The sequence below is a fragment of the Chiloscyllium punctatum genome, chromosome 25, assembly GCF_047496795.1.
Source record: "Chiloscyllium punctatum isolate Juve2018m chromosome 25, sChiPun1.3, whole genome shotgun sequence".
Taxonomy (NCBI): domain Eukaryota; kingdom Metazoa; phylum Chordata; class Chondrichthyes; order Orectolobiformes; family Hemiscylliidae; genus Chiloscyllium; species Chiloscyllium punctatum.
In genome coordinates, this window is record NC_092763.1 from 17,021,030 (window position 1) to 17,042,107 (window position 21,078).

Here is a 21,078-nt window from a genome sequence, read left to right on the forward strand (position 1 = left end):
CCTCCAGGTGCTCCGGTTTCCTCCCACAGTCCAAAGATGTGCAGGTGAATTGGCCATGCTAAATTGCCCGCAGTGTTAGGTAAGGTGTAAATGTCGGGGTACAGGTGGGTTGCGCTTTGGCAGGTCGGTGTGGACTTGTTGGGCCGAAGGGCCTGTTTCCATACTGTAAGTAATCTAATCTAATCAATGATTGCCAAGGCATCCCCTCACATTGTATGCCAAAGGAGTACAAAAATGTGTTGGCCAGTTTATTTTAATTACAAATGGCGACTAGAACATACTTATAAGTATCTGGTAGACTATTTACCTGCAGTGGTTGGGAAAGGTTAAATGAACCAATACTCAAGACAATTCATAACATCCTCCAAGAAGAATTGACACAGGAATCAAAGAAACACACTTACTGATACTAGACACCACAGGTTGTGCAGTCACACCAAAACAAACAATGGGTGACACCAACTGGTGCACAGTCACTTACTACAATTTCTTTTCTGTAATGATGTCTTTGAAGTCATTCATCTCCAATACCGCTTACAAAGAAACCCAACCATATCAGTCTTAGATAGTAGTCATGAACATCTACTACAAAGTCTTCAGTACTTCAAATAACCTTTGAAACTAATACAAGCTTTCCTTTTAAAAATCATTATACCAATAGATGAAAAAACAGGTTCAAATGATATAGTCAATTATAAAAAAAGCTGACGGGTGCAGAAGAAATCGATATATAATTATCCAATTCTGAGAAAAGTGAACTGAGACCATGGTAAAATAAGTGGTTTATATAGGAGCAGGATGCCTCTATGTAGACACCTCAACTGTCATGAGACATTTTAAAAAGTAAATTTCTCCCAATGTCAAGAATATTTTAATAAGGAACACAAGGTACCAGTGTATAGTAGTGCTAAGTTTGCAGCAAAATTGTCAACACATTCTTTAAAAACTAGTTCACAACTGTGCCACAGATCCTCTTATATTCATGAAAGGATTTATAGTGAAGTGCAAATCGATGTATTGTGCTTTGTGTTATTCTTCAATTCTTAAGTGTGCACTGAATAATAGAATAAAATAGCAGTGATACTTCATGTAGCAAAACTTTGGGGAGGTTTTTTTTATTAAGGTAAATCATCCAGCAAAAATTCTGACAGGAAGTGGGTACATACAGCCATCTGCCCTTTTAAAAGAGATGTTAATTTCCATTAGAAACTTGTTTCACATGATTGCAAAGGTTTCTCTTTACAAAAATGACAACATTTAAAATTAAAACTTTTTTTCACATTAGATTTCCAGGCCCCATGTTTTATTTTTTTTCACCAAAATATTTTACCTGGTTACAAAACTAACCCACAAAACCACTGGAATGTTTTGACAAACAACTTTCTCTTCCCCACTTGTAATAGCCTAATACCACAAATACCTGGTGAATTAAATCAGACCTTTTTAAGTATGACACAAGACAAACATTGACAGAAGTCAATAACTACCACCATTTACTTGTCCCACATATCACACTAACTATGACAATCACAATTTTAAAACAATGATTCTTTAGGGTTTCATACCCCAAATAATCTTGAGATGTGGGTGTTTCCATAATTAAATTCATGCTAAAAAAACCTTGTATTTATAAAATAGTTGATAAAAATATTCCTCTCTGTTAACAATACAGTATGGAGGTATGGATGCCATTGATGGAGATGACGGGCAGATGCAGTTACTCTGACTTGGCTTCTTTCTCTTCACAGCTTTCAGTAGACTGTGCCTGAAAAGTGAAAAAAATTTAAAACACTAATTAGGAATGGGCCATTTATAGTGAATTTTCTGCTGATGCCCACAGAGCATTAAAATAAAGAAAACTGTTAAATTGTTGAAAATGACTATTGCTTTCAGAGGATATTGCTTAAAATTTAGTGAAAATTCTAGTAGTTTTAAAAATCACCAAGGCTTGCAATTCAGATGCCTTGCCAAAAGTGAAACAAAACACCGATGAGCATTACTATTTAGTTATAATACACATTTTGCTATGAATTGACACTGCTTTTCATTAAATCTTGCCTATTGATCAATACAGTAGCTACAATCAAGCAGGTAAGTTACAGGTTATATTACTGATGTACAAACAACCTTTTTTCATTGCTAACACTGGAGGAGAGATCAAGGAGGAAGGCAGCACTATTTGACATAGATGTTAAGTTTTTTTGGAAAGCACTGCTGGATCTTGTCACTTTTGTTTTGCAAATGGGGAAAATTTTCAGGAACATCCTGTTCTTCCTACAGGAACACACCCGGTGTACTTCAGGAATTTTTTAACCTTTCCAGTTCCATCCAAAGGCCACTTATACCTTGACATGCTGCTCACTCCACTGTTATATGTGTCACTTTCCCAATTTGGACTACTGCAATTTCTCAAATTTATTTTATTAAAAATAGACACATTTTACCACACCCTACCAGTGAAAATGTGCTAGTTGTAGAAGGTTCACCAGAGATTAGGACTTGGAAAGTGTGTGTAGCAAAATTGTACACACAGGATACACTCCACTGAAGGATTTTTTCAGCTTTACTATACTTTTGGTAAATCATGACAAAGTACCCATCAAAAATAAACAACCACCTCAGGCTCAGTCACTCTCACAGCTGTAGAAACTTTTCCAACCAACGTATTTTAGTAGAACAAAATAAAATGCTGCATGATTAATCAATGGGTTGCTTAGCTTAAGCTTAACTGCCACCATTTAGTGTTCTGTTCTGCACTGACTGGACATGACCAAATATGAAAGTAAAAGGCAGGGGCAGTAATATTATAATATACCAAGCCACCAAAATAAAATACTGGAGATCTTCTGGCACAGTGGTGGTGTCTCTACCTCTAGGCCATAAGGTCTGTGTTCAAGGACACTTCACCCATAATGTAGTTTGATGACCAATTAATTGACAGATTAATCAGCCTGGGAATCCTTGTATTACTTCCCCATTCCTCTCTAAGAGAGAAAAATAAACTGCATGTGAGAAGATATGTTTAAAAAAAAGGCAAATATTGGAAACATGAAAGCTGTTAAGTTCTTTCAAATGTAAAGAGATAACAACTATAGAGATACTGCCTGCGCAGAGTTTGCATATTTTCCCCAAGCCTGTGTAGGTTTTTTCCAGGTGCTACAGATTCCTCCCACAATCCAAAGATGTGAAGGTTGGGTGGATTGTCCATGATAAATGCCCAGAGTGTCCAGGGATGTGTAGGCTATGTAGATTAGCCATGGGAAATACAAGGTTACAGGGATATGGCAGGGGGAGTGGGTCTTGGTGGAATGCTCTCCAGAGGGTCGGGTGCAGACTTGATGTGCTGAACGGCCTGCTTCTACACTGTAGGGGATTCTACAATGAGCAAAATTCTAATTGGGCAAACCAAGATGGATCAAATAGCCACTCATCAAATCAGCCATTAGACATTTCTTAATTAAGGAACTTTGTCCAAGTTTGGGTGCAGAAACGTAGTGGAAAAGGGAAGACAGTAAAGTATCTGATATGCAAAAATAGAAAACATTCAAATAAAGGTTTCAGCAAACCACAATTGCACACAGCTTTTAAAATACATGAAGGTCATCAGCTATGTGAAATAAACAATGTCTGCTATATCTGCTTTTCAATCAAAAATTCACCTCATCATTTTTGGCTTCTCCATTCTCAGAGGGAGTTTCTTCCTTTGCATCCTCTTGGTTAGTCTCTTCTTTGCCTTTTGTTCCTTTTTTTCCTTTCGTTGGTGCTTTCTTTTCCTCCTTCTTGTCATTAGCAGCCTTTTCTTTCTATGAAGAGTGAATGCAGCATATTACAGCCAAAATAAAGCTTACTGTCAAAAGCAGAAAGTTATTTATAAAATGTGAAATATTTATATTAGCCCACTTCATGTTTCATGGATGCAATTGACATGATTGAACACTCCAGAAACCTTAAAATATAATTACATTAAAGCTTCAGCTACTTTCTAGAATGATTAAAAAATTAATGATGCATCCATTGGCTCTGGCATAATATCATATCTACGTGCATAAAAACTCTTGCTCTCCAATTGCCTTTTTTAAAAATTGCACTGATAATAAACCAGCTCACTCAATGTTTTGCCAATAAAAGATGTAATTTCCATGAAGTTTGACGTTTCAGCAAAAACTAAACATATTCTGTGAATGAATACTATTAGGTGTCTTAAATGAAATGTTCAAAGTCTGTACAGTATAAATAAGCTTAATTTCCCATTTTCCATCAATACACAATATTCAATTATTTCAGTGAAATTATCTCAAATAAAAGAAATGCCAACGTTTTTAAAAATAACGTTTAACTGCTGATCAGCAGTTTTGAGATCATTTTTGCAACATAAATAAGGATTTGAATCAAAAATGACATAAGGGGCAGCACGGTGGCACAGTGGTTAGCATTACTACCTCACAGCACCAAATTTTTTAATCATTCAATACCAGCCTTGGGCAACTGTATGTAGAGTTTGCACATTCTCCCAGTGTCTGCATGGGTCTGCTCCGGTTTCCTCCCATAGTCCAAAGATGTGAGGTCAGATGAATTGGCCACGCTAAATTGCCATGCTAATAATGTTAGGTGCATTAGTCAGAGTGAAATGGGTCTGGGTGGGTTACTCTTCAGAGGGTTGCTGTGGACTGGTTGGGCCAAAGGGCCTGTTTCCACACTGTAGGGAATCTAATCTCATAGCTCTCAATTTCTTGGCAATTACTTTTACATTGTGAGCTTAAGACAAGCAACTACTTATATTGGCATTTACAAAAGGTAGCGGCACACAAGAAATGGATATCAAACAGAAAGGAAACTTTTTAAAGAAATTTTAGAAATAAACATCATGGGCCGAAAAAACATGTTCCAGCACGAATTGATAATGAATTATTTAAAAATCATTTTTAAAAAAAATTTGAGACAGGAATAGGACATTGATATGCTGTGATGAAACGAGCTGGGAGGAGGCTTGCGCAGAGCAAATAGTGGTGTAGAACCATTAATTGAATGGCCTACACTTATACTGGAAACTCAGCGTGAGTCACTCACATTACATTCAAGCTACAAGATACTTTATCCTTCATTCTTCCAACCCTGTCTTTCCACTCCAAAATAAAGGTCTCTTCAGGTTTGAAATTTAATTATTAATGTTCCAGATTTTCATTTGAATGGTTTCTTTTAATAATAGTGCGATAAAAGCAAAGATATGCAACAAACAAAGATATGCGGCTGTCCCAAAAATAAACTTTGAATGTTTTAAGCCGACAAGTGAAACTCACACCTACTTTCTGGTTTTAACCATGAGGCTATTATAAGTGCAAAACCTTTATGATATAAATTGAAGTCAATCATGATGATCAGGTTGTAAGCTTGCTCGCTGAGTTGGCAGGTTCGTTTTAAAATTTTAAAACAAACCTGCCAGCTCAGCGCTCAAACTCACAACCTGAACCTCAAACTGAGCTACAAATCTTCTCAAAAATCACATCATCACGTGATTTATAAGCAAGAAATAACTTTAAAGCAGTCACGATTTTGCAGTTAACGGCAGAATTTTGGGGACTACAATATCCCAATGAGTAGAACAACAAGTTAGATTCTGTTAATTCATAGGGGAAATTTTCACTATGCCTTTAGAGTTCACCATTATCCTCCAAATGGTAGCACAGAATCTTTAACATCTACTGGCATACTACAACAGAAAATTATCTTGTTTTACTCTGAAATAAGAGTTCTGAATCAACAGTAAAATAATACTGAGCTGAGCTAGTCAATAAGGAGAAAGGGAGGACTGCAGATGCTGAAGATCAGAGTTTAGACAGTGTGTTGCCGGGAAAGCACAGCAGGTCAGACAGCATCTGAGGAGCAGGAGAATCGAAGTTTCGGCATAAACCCTTCATCAGGATTGGCCTGCTCCTCGGATGCTGCCTGACCCGCTGTGCTTTCCCAGAAACACATTCTCGACTCTAGCTAGTTGATAAACCTAATTAAGTTTCTCAACATCTCAGTGAGCTTCAATAAGCTCAATCAAATTTATTCCACCCCAGTTTAAAACATCACTATATTACCTAACAGATATTTACCTCACATCTCCCATAGGCACTGCTGGAAATGCCTGTATTTATTCCTCAAGCTAAGTTGTTCCTCAAAAGGAATGATGGCGATCCTTCTTGAATCACTGCAGCCTATGCATGTGCTTCCTGTTAAGCAGGAAGTTCCAGGATTTTGACAAAAAAAAACCAGCATGTTACGATGCAACAGGACTTATCACAATACTGCTGTAGCCACAGTCCTGGAGTAACACAGAGCCATGAGGTGTTGCCGTCAAGTTGTCACAGTATCCAGCTAGAAAAGTGGATAATATTCCATTGCAGACTCAACTTGTTCCTTGCTGGTGGTGGAGGTTTTGCAGAGTTACAAGACAAGCTAATCACTGCAAAATAGCCAACAACTTAATTGCTCTGGGAACTATAGTATTCATACTGTTGTTCAGTTCAATAGAACCCCCTACAACATCATAATAAGAGAAACTCAAACAGTATTTCTACTGATTATCATGGGTAGGTGCTCATGATCACTGTTAGTGAACGTGGTCAGCACTGACATTTATGGCAAAATGCTACAATCACTTATCAGCCGAGCCTTAAAGCATTTTAATTTTTTTATGGTTTCTAACTTAAATTATTTCTCAGCAACAGAGAATTTAATTCTATTCCTTTATTCATCCATTAAGTAAAAGTGGAAACTTAAAAGTCCAATTGACTGATTATTTAACATTTAAAGTAAAAAAACGCAACTCTGAATCAAAATGTTGCACAAGTCTTCTAACTCCTACTTTTCACAAAACTGAGCAAATGAAACTAGAATTGGATAAAAATAAAGAACTTTGGTAATGGATACTTATATTGTCAAAGGTTTGTAAAATCAACTGCAATCATCCTGAATTTAATTCAAACCCATAAAGATAAGCTCTTTTCCCCACAGTCCCCTTCGACATCCTGAAATTAAATTATCAGACAGTCAAGGCCCTGGCTTTACCAAATGTAAGAGCCCATTCTATGATAACATGGCTGATCACGTGCTTCAAACACTACTTTCCCCACACTATTCCCATACTCCTTCCTGTATAAATATGTATAAATCCATTGATTGGTCTTGAACATACAACTGAGCCCGCACACACAAAAAACTACTTGCAATATTCCAAGCGTGGCTTGACCAGGGCTCTATATTTTTACAAGAAGATCCCAACTCCTGTACTCAAAACCACTTATAATAAAAAAAGTAATCATACTACTTGCCTTTTTAATAATTTGCTGCAGTGTTTGTTAACTTTCAGGGTCTTGTGAACAAGGACGCCCAAATGAATTTGAAGCTCAATACTACATCACAACCTCTTACAAATTAAGTAGTATTCTGCATTCCTATATTTCTTACCCAAGTGTGTAACTTCACACTTCCTATTATGTTCTCTCTGGCTAATGTTTGCCCACTGACTTAGTCTCTCCAAATCTCCTTGAATCATCTCTGCATTCTCCAAATAGTTCACACAGCCACCTTCCTTGAAAAATTACAAAAGATAACATCTTTCTTAACTTTGAATGAACTTCCCAGTCATGCTAAGATCTGCAAGTGACATGGACACATTATGAAACACTTATAAAAAGCCAACAGCTGTATTTTAGTAAATTATGTAGAGAAATATTTCTTAGTCAAAAATAACAGGTCTGTCAATTGCTACAAATGAACCGAACTTCTTAAATCATCCATCATGTATTTAAAATTTTAAAAATACATTTCCATTGAACCTTTGACCTTATTCATTCCTGCTTTTCTGAAAGTATTGACTTATGCTTGTTTATGGATTAGGTCTGAATCTCTCATATTCATTAAAGGGAATAATTTCATATTCGCCAAGATAATGTATACTGCATATTTCACACAGTTACTGGAAGGTGAACTAGAGCATTTTCAAACTGCCTAATTAGGCAATACATTCAAATATAATGCCCCCAAATTCTGCCCATAGTCATGATTAGTTAGTGCAACAACTGGTGTCTTGAGTTGAAACACCTGGGGGTTCACAAACAAAAAACTTTGAAAGTGACACAAGTCAGAGCTACTGATAAATCGTAAGGAACTCATATTTCCTAGTACCAGAGGTGAACAGCACAAAAGCAGGCAAGTTATGTCAATCCTGTATAAATAAGTATGTTTTGGCCTCAGCTAAAATGGTGTTCCGATACTTCAGAAAGAATGTCAAGGGTTTGGAGGGTACAGAGATTTACCAGATCAATACCAAAGTTAGGGGAATTTGGTTACATGAAGAAATTTGAGAAGCCAGAGTTCTCCTTAAAGTAAAAGGAGACCAAAGGGTGACTTAACAGATTTAAGTGTTTTGATTAGTAGATAAGCAGAGACAGTTTCTAGAGTTATGAAATACATTTCAAATAATTGCCAAAGAAAAAGGCAAGTCAAAAACAAAAAATCAAGTTTTCAAAATAAGTGGTCACTTTCAAAGAATGTATTAAGAAAGTATGGTGAAGCAGACTCAATGCTAACTTCCAAGAAGGACAAGTATACCTAATATGTGCATTGGGCCATGAAAAAGAGAGTGAGGTAGCACACTAATCAACAGTTCTTTGAGATAGCAAGCTCAGGCACAATTTGTTATCTGCCCTCCTTCTGTACTGTTCAATTCTAGCACATCATGCATGAAATACTAAGTGAAACAAGGCCACTTACTTTAGTTGATGCCTTCTTTTGTTTTGGCTCTGGTCTTGGAGGTGGTGATTTCTGTAATAAAACACAGCCATACAATTCACTTTCTACTCAAGTATTTCATTGAATAAAATTACAGTAATGGTCAAGAGTTACTTACTGCTGACAACCTTGGCGACTTCCTTTTTGGCTTTAGAAAATATGAAAAGACAGATTTTAGAACATTTTAAAATCTGTGTTTACAAAAATATCCAAAAGCTTACACATTTTAAGCTCTAAAAATAATTCAGAAAGCAAAGACACTAACCTCCTCTCTAGGCTCTCCAGCAACCTGCAAAAGAAGAATAGTTTTTATTTATTATATCAGTCAGTTCAAAACAGTGATGTTCTTTGCCAAGTAAGTTAACTGCTTACGTATGAGAATTGAATGCCTGTGCTGATCTGGGAAATCAGAATTGTGAATTTATTAATAAAAGCCAAGATTCAAGGAAATCTGCAATAACTTTAGGTCAAGGATTCCATTAAAGCATTTTGCATATATTACAATAGCTTTTCAATTAAAACAATAAACTAAGCCAACTAAATTGTTTCCTTAAAAATCAATGTCTTTAAATTGGTTATAATTGGAGGTTTCATGCTGCTGTGTACAAGACCTGATCCACTGGATGAGACACATGGGATATAGTTGAGATTCAACAATGACCTTTAACTGATAACATCCTCTTCAAGACTTTTTCAATTCTGAGCTTTACAAGTGTCGCTGTAGCTTAAAACACTAAGCATCAAGATTGAATCTGATAACTGCCAGCCAAACACTTGAGGCAAGCATCATAAAAAAATCTTTTAATTGGTTATGACCATGTATCCAGTTCAAAATTAATGCACAGCTCAAAATTGTAATCTCATTCAAAAAGTAGACAAATGTTATACAAAACCAGATAAAATACTGATTTCCAAACTGAAGAAAAATCCAAAATCCAATACAGAGCATTTTAAACAAACTCTCTAAACAGAAACAACTTAACTAGTTCTACAGCTTTGTGTAACATGGAGCATGTACATGAAATACAGGATCATAAGTAAATTATCAGATTCAAACTATCAGGGCTATTGAACGGTATGGGAAAGTCAGGTTGAGTAACCTCTCTCTTTCCTTATGATTAACAGCATTGTCCTCGCTTAACTGCCAGCTGGTCACGGAAAAAAATGCATTGAAGGTCAATCAAATTAAAGCTCCCAACATACAAAAAAAACCAAGAAACTACAAATTGGGGGAAATCAGGAAAAAAATACAAATTGATGGAAAAAAACTCAGGTCAGGCATCAGCGTCGAGAAAGCACGGTTAATATTACAGATTCAGTGACTCTTCTTCAGAAATGGAAACATTTTGAAGGGTAATTGGACCTGAAACGTCAACCCTGCGTTCTCTCTGGAGATGCAGTCGAACCCGACTTTTTCCAGGAATTTATGATTTTGCGCCCAAAATATTTACTGTAGCAAACTCTACAATATATAAATCTGTGACAGTTGTGGATGGCTAATCTCCATCTCCAGACACAGGGTTGGAAAGGAGATTTAAGAAGTGTACTAGAATATTCTAATAAGATCTTAACTCAATTCTGTAAATTTAACAATCTCAGAACACCCTTTGACAGAACAGCCATGTGTAAATAATATTATTGAAGATATATCATGATTTTGCTTTCGGAAGGGTAATCATTTTCACACATTGCACGATCCAGACAGCCATCGGTACTCGGAACACCCGATGAGTCCATTGGTTGGAAGAGCCAGTCAGGCGCATGCGTGTTTGGCCCTTACGTGGCCTCATGACGAGGGCTGTAAAAACGTCACTGCGTCGATTCAAGCTTTCCCGCCGTTTTCGAAAGCCCCGCCCACCCCGTTCCAAGACGACGGCTTTTCCCAATGGCTGCCCACACTCGCACCCCAAGAGCAGCGGCCCGGGGTTCGGCTTCAAAACAAAAAAAAAGGCAAGGCAGACCGCACGTGAGCACGTCCGTCCGTCCGCCCGCCTCCTCAAACCCCGGCGGGCACGGTTACCTGATGGATTTCTCACCACCGCGTCGTATCGTCACGCAAGGCGCGAAGCCTGCTTTCCACCGCCCCGAGCGGGAGTGCGAAGCCCCTTCGGCCCGGCTCCTCCCCTTCCCTACGAGGAAAGCGCGCGCAAAAATCTCAACGGTCAAGCCGAGCATTCGAATCTCCCAGCCCGCCGCCAGCGCCCGGCCGCGCGCCGACTAACGGTCGGGAGGAGAGACTGCGCCGCCATCCAGAGCCCCCGAGAACAAAGGACGCGGCGCGGCAGCCGATCAACACCCCCCGCCTCCCCTCCCCCTTCGTCTCCGTTCGCTAATGCCCTCCACCAACAAACGACGACTCCCCCGACCTCAGCTGGCAATGGTGGGTTTGCAAACGCACACGGCAGAAACCCATTTCAAGCACCTCCACCTCTTTCAAGTGCCATGAACACAACCCGATACGAAGCTCAGCGCTTCTTCTCTTCCCCCCTCCTCGTTCCTTTTCTGCACGTACCTTTCTCTTGGGTGGCATGGTGAGTCGGTGGATCAAAACAAATATATATATTTTTTTGGAAAGATGAGGTGGGAAAAGAACAGAAAGGCCCGGGGTGGAGTGGCCCCCGAAGAGTGAGTTATTCTACCGGTCTTTTGTAAAAGAAACCCACGGGGTCTTATTTTTCCTCCCTCTTTTACACACACACACACTAGGGGTACCACCAATGGCCGCGACTCGCAAACGGCTGCAACCGAGACTGCTGCCCGGCGACCCGCGGAGTGGCAGCGCCGCCGACCAATCGTGGGGCCGGGGCCGGACGGGAGGTTCCCGCCTCCGCCGCCCGGATCGGCCAATGAGAGGAGGGCGTGGGCGGGGTCACGGGGGGGGGGTGGTGCAAACGGCGGCTTCAGATGCCCCGTCGCTGGGAGGGGGAGGGGTTAATGTGCAGACAGTTTTCTTTTAAATCGAAACCGTTTTATTTTAAAAATGTTCCTTTTGAAATACGCTGTCTTACTCCCGAGTGGAAAATAGTGCTGCTTCCCCATCGAAATGTTTATTGATACTGGAATTATAATTAATTTTTATTTGGTGTGTGTTTGTGTGGGGGGGGGGTGAAAGGATGAAGAGAGAAAGGTTTTTAAAATCCGCTCAGACCGGCTCAAACCAGATCTGGTTAAAAGACGGGCCTGGGTTGACGCAGACCGGGTCACGTGATGGCCCAAAATATCGATGACCCTTGACCGTTGAGGACATTTAAAATCCACGGCTGCGAAATAATTCAAAGTGATCGAAACCTCGTCCGTCACATCGCGCCGCGTTGTAACGCCCAGAATGTCCCAGTGGCTGCAACCATTCACTAACGCACCCGTCTGCAGTCTACCTGGGGCTTTCATGTGTGTACAATGCTTAAAAAATGCCCATCCTCAAGACCCTCGCATTGATTCCCCCCCCTCACCGCTCACCAACAAACCAAGCAGTTTTAAGATGGGAGTGCACGGTTTGTGGGAGAGAGAGAGAGTGCCCACCCTCGTTCAATGCAAGTTGAGAGCCTCTCTTGCACTTTTGTTAAAGAGAGTTGAATGTCAAACCCATGAAACTTGACAATGGACGCTCAACACACCCGATTCCATCTAGGTGAGACTTCACTGGTGGTTTCGATGCTCCATATTCCTTTCACCACCAACAAGGCAGGCTCAAAGGGTTCTCGAATTTCCAAGTCAACGATTATTTTGATTTTCACAGTTGTTTATATATATATATATTATATATATCACTGCGGAATAATGTAACGAGCCTGTTCGCCTTGAAAGCGTCCTTCCTACCACCAAGCCTCCCCAAATTCCTGCTATTGAAGATGATAGGTAACAAAGGAGGGGGAGCAGTGAAGTCTGCAATGCAAACTCCGACAGCCGACATTCAGATCTGAGCGAGAGAATAAAAAGTCACCGCTTTTGCAAACTAAACATTTGTGCACGCAATGCAAGATTTAAAAAAGATGGACTTTAGCCGGGGTGGGGGGTTGGTGTTCAGTTGTATTTATTTTTGCGCCGACGCTATATCTGCATCCCGCCGTGTTAAAGTTGGGCTGTTAAAGTACAAACTGCAACATGGGGCGACATTTTTCACAGACGGTGCTCCGACAGTCCTTAGTACAAAAACCCTTTGTGCAATGCAAATGTCTACATTGAGGCGTGGGGGAAGAATGGGACATTTGGGGAATAGTGCACTTCAACCCCGTGTGTTGTAAGAAATGACAAACAGGCTGTTGGACTGACTTTTGGTTGACAAAATGTTTATTAACGCCGCGACTTTGTTCTATAAAGTGACAAATTGTGGAAGTCTCAGTCTCCTTTATAAGAAGTGATGAGATGGGGGGGCGGAGGTCCACACTTGTAGAGTTGCACATTACCCCATGCAACATTAAGCAACTGGCAAAGCATAAGCAATCCTCACATTAGTTTTATTTCATCGGCCGACAGTCACTGTGAATCATTTTCGACATGATCAAGCTTTATGATTTTCTTCCATAGACCGTTATCTGAAATGACCGAATTCCCACCGCCAAAATCATCACAATATTTCACTTTTTACTTTAAAAACAAAATCCACATTGTTTAATGTCACGGTATTATGAACGCACAAAACTGGATTGTGGGTTTCCAAATCAGCACGAATTAAAAGAAAGTAAATATTGAAATAGTGGATTAGCGAATATTGAGAGAAAAATGAGATGTTGGAAATGCTCAACCTCTCAGACAACATGTGGCGAAACTACCAGAATTACTCTTTAAAATTAATGATATTTTGTTAGAAAAAATCGACAGAATAGTGATGTTTTACTGGGCAAAATATCAGGAAATATACAAGCGTAACATACCGCCAATTTTACCTGAGTTGGATCATTACCATAAATCGTCTCTCTTCAATATTTTACTGTGTTCAGATTGCGTGGGAATGTATAATTCATGTACAGTGCAAATTCATAGTTTAAAAATTACCTATTACTTCACTAACAGCTTTTCATTTTTTTCTCTGCTTTGCTGTCGTTATTCCAATAATTTCATTTGAATGACAACTTTACGTTCTAACAGGTTTAATTGTAAAAGCATTTTGTAAAACATTCTATTAATATCGTTTTTCATCAGAACGTGGGCTTCCAATGGATATACTCCCAGTCCAAAAAACGTTTTCTATAATAGGCACCCAATGAAAGTTTAACGTTTTCCAGATTGTCTGAGAGGTTTTTCATTTGTAGAACATTTCGAAGGCCGTCTTGTGGACTGTGTCCTCTGGGAATAAAATGAAGACCATCCAATTTTTTCTGTACAGTTGTGAGTTGGAATTGAATGAGGTTCTTCAGAGAAGATAAGACACTGTGCTTAACACTTCTCCCCCTGCAAAAACTGCACTTGAAATAAATGTTTTTCACGATCTGTCCTGTCCAAGCATTCAATCCAGAATTGAGAGATACAGAATTACAAGGGCTGTAAACAGCTACAGGAATTTGGCCAACCATCTTTCTGTTTCATATAATCCTAATCATAGTCATACAGAATAGAATCAGACCCTTTGATCCAACTCATTTGCACCAACCAGGTTTCCCAAACTAAACTATTCCCACTTGTCTGCATTTAGCCCTTATCCCTATAAACCATCCCTCTTCATATATCAATCCAAATATCTTTTAAATGTTGTAGCTGTAGCACTTCCTCTGCTGGTTCATTCCACTCTGTGTGAAAGACGTTGCCCCTCAGGTTCTCTCATCTTAAAAAGAAATGCCCCTTGTTTTGACCTCCCCCATCCTAGGGAAAAGACCTTTGCTATTCACCTTATCCATGATTTTATAATTTAAACCATATAATTTTATAAACCTCCCTAAAGGTCACTTCTCAGCCTTCTATGCTCCAGAGAAAAAGTCCCAGCCTCTGCTATAACTCAAACTTTCATGTCCTAGCAACATTCTTTTCTGAACCTTCTCCAACAATATATCCTTCCTATTGCAGAGTGACCAGAACTCCAAAAGTGGCCTCACCAACATCCTGTACAACCTCAAGATTAAAAATCAGACAATACCAGGTTATAGTCCAACAGGTTTATTTGGAAGCACTAGCTTTTGGAGCGCTGCTCCTTCATCAGGTGATTGTGACCTCGTGTTGTGTGATTTTTAACTTTGTACACTCCAGTCCAACACCGGCGTCTCCAAATCATAACCTCAAGATTACGTCCCAACTCCTTTACGTGATGGATGAGCAATGAAGGCAGGCGTGTTAAATACCTTCTTAACCACCTGATTTACACCTGGCGCAAATTTCAAAAAACTCTGTACTTAAATTCCTAGATCTCTTCATTCAACAACACTATCCAGGGCTTTACCATTAACTGTCCTGCCCTTGTTCATTTTACCAAAATGCAATACCTTACACTTATCCAAATTAAACTCCATCTATCACTCCTCTGCCCAATGGCGCAATTGATCAAGATCCCTTTATAATTTTAGATAACCTTCTTCACTGTCCACTATACCACCAATTTTGGTGTCATCCACAAACTTAGTAACCATGCCTCCTAAATTCTCATCCAAATAGTTTATGTAAATGACAAACAACAGTGGACCCAGCACCAATCTCGGTGAAACACTTGGTCACAGACGCACAATCAGAAAAACAACCATCCACCACCATCCTCTGTCTCTGACTATCAAGCCAATTTTGGATCCAGTTGACAAGTTCTCCCTGAATCCCATGTGATCTAATTAAAAATAACCTAAAATACTGATAGTGAGGGACCCAGTGACAATGAAGGGACAATGAAATGTTATATATTTTAATTAACGATAGTGTTCTATTCACATTTACAAGATGTCATAGTGCATTGTTGCAACACAATGACAAAGTAGCAGTCCTGTTTCGATGGTTCAATTTTTGAAAAAATTAAATATTGCAAGTTTTTGCACCATCACCTATTAATGAGTACACCTTTTATCTACACAGACTCCAAATTTTAATGTTGCTTTAAGTTTTGCTTTAAAGAAAACTTAATTACAATGCTTTGTTCCTTAAATTGTACATTATAGGTTATTGCAAAGTTATTCTTTCAAGTTTATTTTTGGACTGGATTGATTAATATGTATCACTATTTTTAGTATTTAATTTTATTTCTCGAATTTTAATATGCAGCAGCAAGTTAGGCATTTGGTTCTGCTTTCTGTCTTTTTCTTCAATTTACTGTCATAACATGAGCCAACCGTTCACAGAAAATCATTGAAAGATACAGCTTCAAATGCCATTTTGTTGAAGTCATTGTTCAGTATGGTGAACCAGAAAAGGGTGAATGACAGGCTTGTGAGAACTCTAACTACTGTTGGGATACAACTTTAAAAATTTATATAAAACGGTAAGATGATCAAAGCAAAATGGGATAACCTTTATAAATCTATAGAGGCAAAGTCTAAGTATAAAATGCAGAGCAATCATTCAGTTTTGATAGGTTAGTGTAGAAGCAGCTGAGAACGAGTGTATCCTGAAAGATAATCACTATTACTTTGAGGTATAGGGAGAGGCTGAATTGGCTGGGCCTGTTTTCCCTGGAGCATCAGAGGCTGAGGGGAGACCTTATAGATGTTTATAAAATCATGAGGGGCATGGATAGGGTAAATTAACAAGGTCTTTTCCCTAGGGTGGGTGAGTCCAGAACTAGAGGTCATGAGGGGAAAGATATAAAAGGGATCCAAAGGGCTACTTTTTCCTGCAGAGAGTGGTGCATGTATGGAATGAGCTGCCAGAGGAAGTAGATGAGACTGGTACAATTACAACATTTAAAAGGCATTTTGATAGGTATATGAATAGGAAGGGTTTGGAGGGATATGGGCCAAAGGCTGGCAAATGGGACTAGATTAGATTAGGATTTCTGGTTGGCACTGGAAGACAGTGAGGTCTGCAGATGCTGGAGATCAAAGTTGAGAGTGTGTTGCTGGAAAAGCACAGCAGGTCAGGCAGCATCAGATGAGCAGGAAAATCGACATTTCGGGCTTGAGCCCTTGATCAGGAATGAAGCTGGGAGCTTCGCCGGGTGGAGAGATAAATAGAAGGGGGGGGGTGGTTTTGGGAAGAAGCTAGCTGAGAGTGCAATAGGTGGAGGGAGGTGGGGGTAAAGGTGATAGGTTGGAAAGGAGAGTGGAGCGGCTAGGTGCAAAGGAAGATTGACAGGTGGGACAGGTCATGAGGGCGGTGCTGAGCTGGAAGGTTCGAACTGGGGTAAGGTGAAGATAGGGGAAACGAAACTGGTGAAGTCCACAATGATGCCCTGGTGTTGAAGGATCCTGAGGTGGAAGATAAGGCATTCTTCCTCCAGGTGTTGGGTGGTGAGGGAGTGGCGATGGAGGAGGCCAAGGTCCTGCATGTCCTCGGCATTATGGGAGAGAGAGTTGAAATGTTCAGCCACGGGGTGGTGGAGTTGATTGGTGCGGGTGTCCTGGAGATGTTCTCTAAAGCGCTCTGCAAGAAGGCGTCCAGTCTCCCCAATATAGAGGAGACCGCGTGGGGAGCAGCGGAAACAATAAATTACACCTGTGCAAGTGCAGGTAAAACTTTGATGGGTGTGGAAAGCTCCTTTGGGACCTTGGATGGAGGTAAGGGAGGAGGTGTGGGTGCAGGTTTTCAATTCTTGCGGTGGCAGGAGGGGAGGGTGGCAGAATGTATTTGGAAAGGCAAGGACTGATTATGGACAGTCAACATGATTTTGTGTGTGGGAAATCATGTCTCACAAACTTGATTGAGTTTTTTGAAGAAGTAACAAAGAGGATTGATGAGGGCAGAGTGGTAGATGTGATCTATATGGACTTCAGTAAAGCATTCGACAAGGTTCCCCATGTGAGACTGGTTAGCAAGGTTAGATCTCATGGAATTTGGATACAGAACTGGCTCAACTGTAGAAGACAGAGGGTGGTGGTGGAGGGTTGTTTTTCAGATTGGAGGTCTGTGACCAGTGAGTGCCACAAGGATCGGTGCTGGGTCCTCTACTTTTTGTCATATACAAGTGATTTGGATGCAAGCATAAGAGGTAGGGTTAGTAAGTTTGCAAATGACACCAAAATTGGAGATGTGGACAGCGAAGAATGTTACCTCAGGTTACACAGGATCTTGATCAGATGAGCCAATGGGCTGAGAAGTGGCAGATGGAGTTTAATTCAGATAAATGCGAGGTGCTGCATGTTGAGAAAGCAAATCTTAGCAGGATTTATACACTTAATGATAAGGTCCTAGGGAGTGTTGCTGAACAAAGAGACCTTGGAGTGCAGCTTCATATCTCCTAGAAAGTCGAGTCATAAGTAGATAGGATAGTAAAGAAGGCATTTGGTCAGAATATTGAGTACATGAGTTGGGAGGTCACGTTGCAGCTGTACAGGTTATTGGTTAGGCCACTGTTGGAATATTGCATACAATTCTGGTCTCCTTCCTATCGGAAAGATGTTATGAAACTTGAAAGGGTTCAGAAAAGATTTACAAGGATGCTGCCAGAGTTGGAGGATTTGAGCTATAAGGAGAGGCTGAACAGGCTGGGGCTGTTTTCCCTGGAACGTCAGAGGCTGAGGAGTGACCTTATAGAGCTTTACAAATTTATGAGGGGCATGGATAGGATAAACAGATAAAGTCTTTTCCCTGGAGTTGGGGAGTCCAGAACTAGAGGGCATAGATTTAGAGTGAGAGGGGCAAGATATAAAAGAGATCTAAGGGGCAACTTTTTCACACAGAGGGTGGTACATGTATGGAATGAACTGCCAGAGCAAGTGGTGGAGGCTGGGACAATTGCAACATTTAAAAGGCATTTGGATGGGTATATGAATAGGAAGGGTTTGGAGGGATATGGGCTGGGTGCTGGCAGGTGGGACTAGATTGGGTTGGGATATCTGGGCGGCATGGACGGGTTGGACCGAAGGGTCTGTTTCCATGCTGTACATCTCTATGACTCTAAATGTTGGCGGAAGATATGATTTAATCGGAGGTTGTTGGGGTGGAAGGTGAGGACCTTGTTGCAGTTGGAGGGGTGGGGTTCAAGGTTGAAGGTGCGGGACATGGATGAGGTGCATTGGAGGGCATCTTCAATCATGTGGGAGGGGAAATTTCGGTCTTTAAAGAAGGAGGCCAGCTGGTGTGTTCTGTGGTGGAACTGGTCTTCCTGGGACCAGATGCGGCAGAGGCAGAGGAATTGAAAATACGCAATAGCATTTTTGCAGGAGGTAGGGTGGGAGGAGGTGTAATCCAGGGAGCTGTGGGAATCGGTGGGTTTGTAAAAAATGTCAGTGTTGAGTCGGTCCTCGTGGATGGAGATGGAGAGGTCTAGGAAGGGGAGGGAGGTATCAGAGATGGTCCAGGTGAATTTAAGGTTGGGGTGGAATGTGTTGGTGAAGTTGATGAACTGTTCAACCTCCTCGTGGGAGCACGAGGTGACACTGATGCAGTCATCAATGTAGCGGAGGAAGAGGTGGGGAGTGGTGCCAGGCGCCAACTCAAAGACCACCACTGAAGCCAGGCGCCAACTCGAAGACACCTCCTCTTACCGCCCCCTCAACCATGACCTCACACCCCATCACCAAACCATCATCTCCCAGACCATACATAATCTCATTACCTCAGGGGATCTCCCATTCACAGCTTCCAACCTCATAGTTTGGGAACCCCACACCGCACCTCCTACCCAAGATCCACAAGCCTGACCACCCCGGCCAACCTACTGTATCAGCCTGCTCCTGCCCCACCGAACTCATCTCCCACCTACCTCGATACTGTCCTATTCCCCTCCAGTCCAGGAACTCCCCACATACATTCAGGACACTACCCAAGCCCTTCACCTCCTCCAAGACTTCCATTTCCCAATGCCTCATCTTCACCATGGACATCCAGTCCCTCTACACCTCCATCTGCCATGACCAGGGCCTCTAAGCACTCCATTTCTTCCTCTCCTGACGACCCCACCAGTATCCTTCCACTAACACTCTTAGGCTGAACTGGTCCTCACCCTCAAGAATTTCTCCTTCCAATCCTCCCACTTCCTTCAGACGAAAGGGGTTGCCATGGGCACCCGCATGGGCCCAACTATGCCTGACTCTTTGCCGGCTACGTAGAACAGTCCATCTTCCGGAGTTACATTGGCTCCACTCCCCACCTCTTCCTCCGCTACATTGATGCCACTTCGTTATCCCACAAGGAGGTTAAACAGATCATCAACTTCACCAACACATTCCACCCTGACCTTCTGGAAGATTTTAGTTTTGAGGAGAAGTTGGATAAATTTGGATTGTTTTAATTCAAAAGATGTAGGCTGAGGCCTACAAAATTCTCAGAGGCATAGATCAGAGTGGATATTCAGAGGCTTTTTCCCAGGGTGGAAAGGCCAACAACAAGAGGACATAGGTTCAAAGTAAGAGAGGGAATATTTAGGGCAGAAGAGCAAGGAAAATTTTTCACACAAAGGGTGGCCAGTGGAGGTGGTAGCAGCAGACATGTTAGCAACATTTAAGGCATATATTAATAGACACATGAACGGGAGGCAAACAGAAGGATAGAAGCCATGTATGGACAATAAGTAGTGGCTATAAGTAAGGATTAGAAATCCACACATGCTTGGCGGTCCAAAGGGCCTATTTCTGTGCTGCATTGAATTGAATAGTTTTTTTTAATATTGGTTATAAACTTAATTATTTATGATTTAATAGAAATAATTTTATAGATTATAGAGGAACATATTGCATTAATGTAATGTTCTGCACATTGAGATGATATGAATTCTTAGCTATAATTAGCTGCGCAGTGAATTCCTGCCTCTCAGTCTAGTTTAAGGATGATAATAAGGCTTTGAAACTTCTCCATAGAGAAAAAGCAATTATTTCCTATGGCGATTCTCACACAATTGCTTCTTGGCTGCCAGACGTTGTATTACTTAAGGTGTGGGTGTGAGTGATATAGGGTGGAGTTTGATGTTCCAGTGCAGGTCTCACACACTGGTTTAAGACAGGGAGACCAGACTGTATCAACTAGTTAGTATAAAGCTTCCCCATGATTTAACTCCCTGGCAGAAGAAATCTCATCAACCAGAGGGCTTACAACCCATCAATACTGACAGCTTTCCATTACTGGCAGTGCCACCAGGTCAACAGTAGCTACAGCGCTGATGTTCCAGCGACTTCACCAGAGGGCAGAGGATTCAGACGCAAGAGAAGGAGATAGCCTTTAATGTCTTGTCTCCCTTCCCAATGTGGTGTTCCTCAATCAGAATGCCTGATGTTAAACTTTGATAAATCACTCCTCAGT

The 21,078-nt window shown here is 40.8% G+C and overlaps 1 protein-coding gene across 2 annotated transcripts; it reads right to left on the reverse strand.

Moving 5' to 3' along the window:
- Positions 1-1,090: 1,090 nt before the first annotated feature.
- hmgn7 (high mobility group nucleosomal binding domain 7) lies at positions 1,091-11,547 on the reverse strand. Of its 2 annotated transcripts, none has more exons than XM_072594751.1 (6): positions 11,291-11,547; positions 9,044-9,067; positions 8,897-8,926; positions 8,761-8,811; positions 3,660-3,803; positions 1,091-1,765 (listed from the first exon to the last, which is right to left on the reverse strand). In XM_072594751.1, the coding sequence occupies exons 1-6, from the start codon at positions 11,306-11,308 to the stop codon at positions 1,718-1,720; spliced, it is 315 nt and encodes a 104-aa protein (XP_072450852.1). In that variant the 5' UTR covers positions 11,309-11,547; the 3' UTR covers positions 1,091-1,717. The 2 variants fall into 2 exon arrangements, with proteins under 2 accessions (XP_072450852.1, XP_072450851.1); XM_072594750.1 differs by lacking the exon at positions 11,291-11,547 and adding an exon at positions 10,799-10,968.
- Positions 11,548-21,078: the final 9,531 nt, after the last annotated feature.

Excerpts from the sequence above, each read along its gene's own strand:
- hmgn7 (XM_072594750.1), bottom strand. The coding sequence starts at position 10,953 with ATGCTCGGCTTGACCGTTGAGATTTTTGCGCGCGCTTTCCTCGTAGGG. Across the intron at positions 8,927-9,043 it reads CTGGAGAGCCTAGAGAGGAG|CCAAAAAGGAAGTCGCCAAG; the intron begins GTTAGTGTCTTT and ends TATTTTCTAAAG. Across the intron at positions 8,812-8,896 it reads AGTCGCCAAGGTTGTCAGCA|AAATCACCACCTCCAAGACC; the intron begins GTAAGTAACTCT and ends GTTTTATTACAG.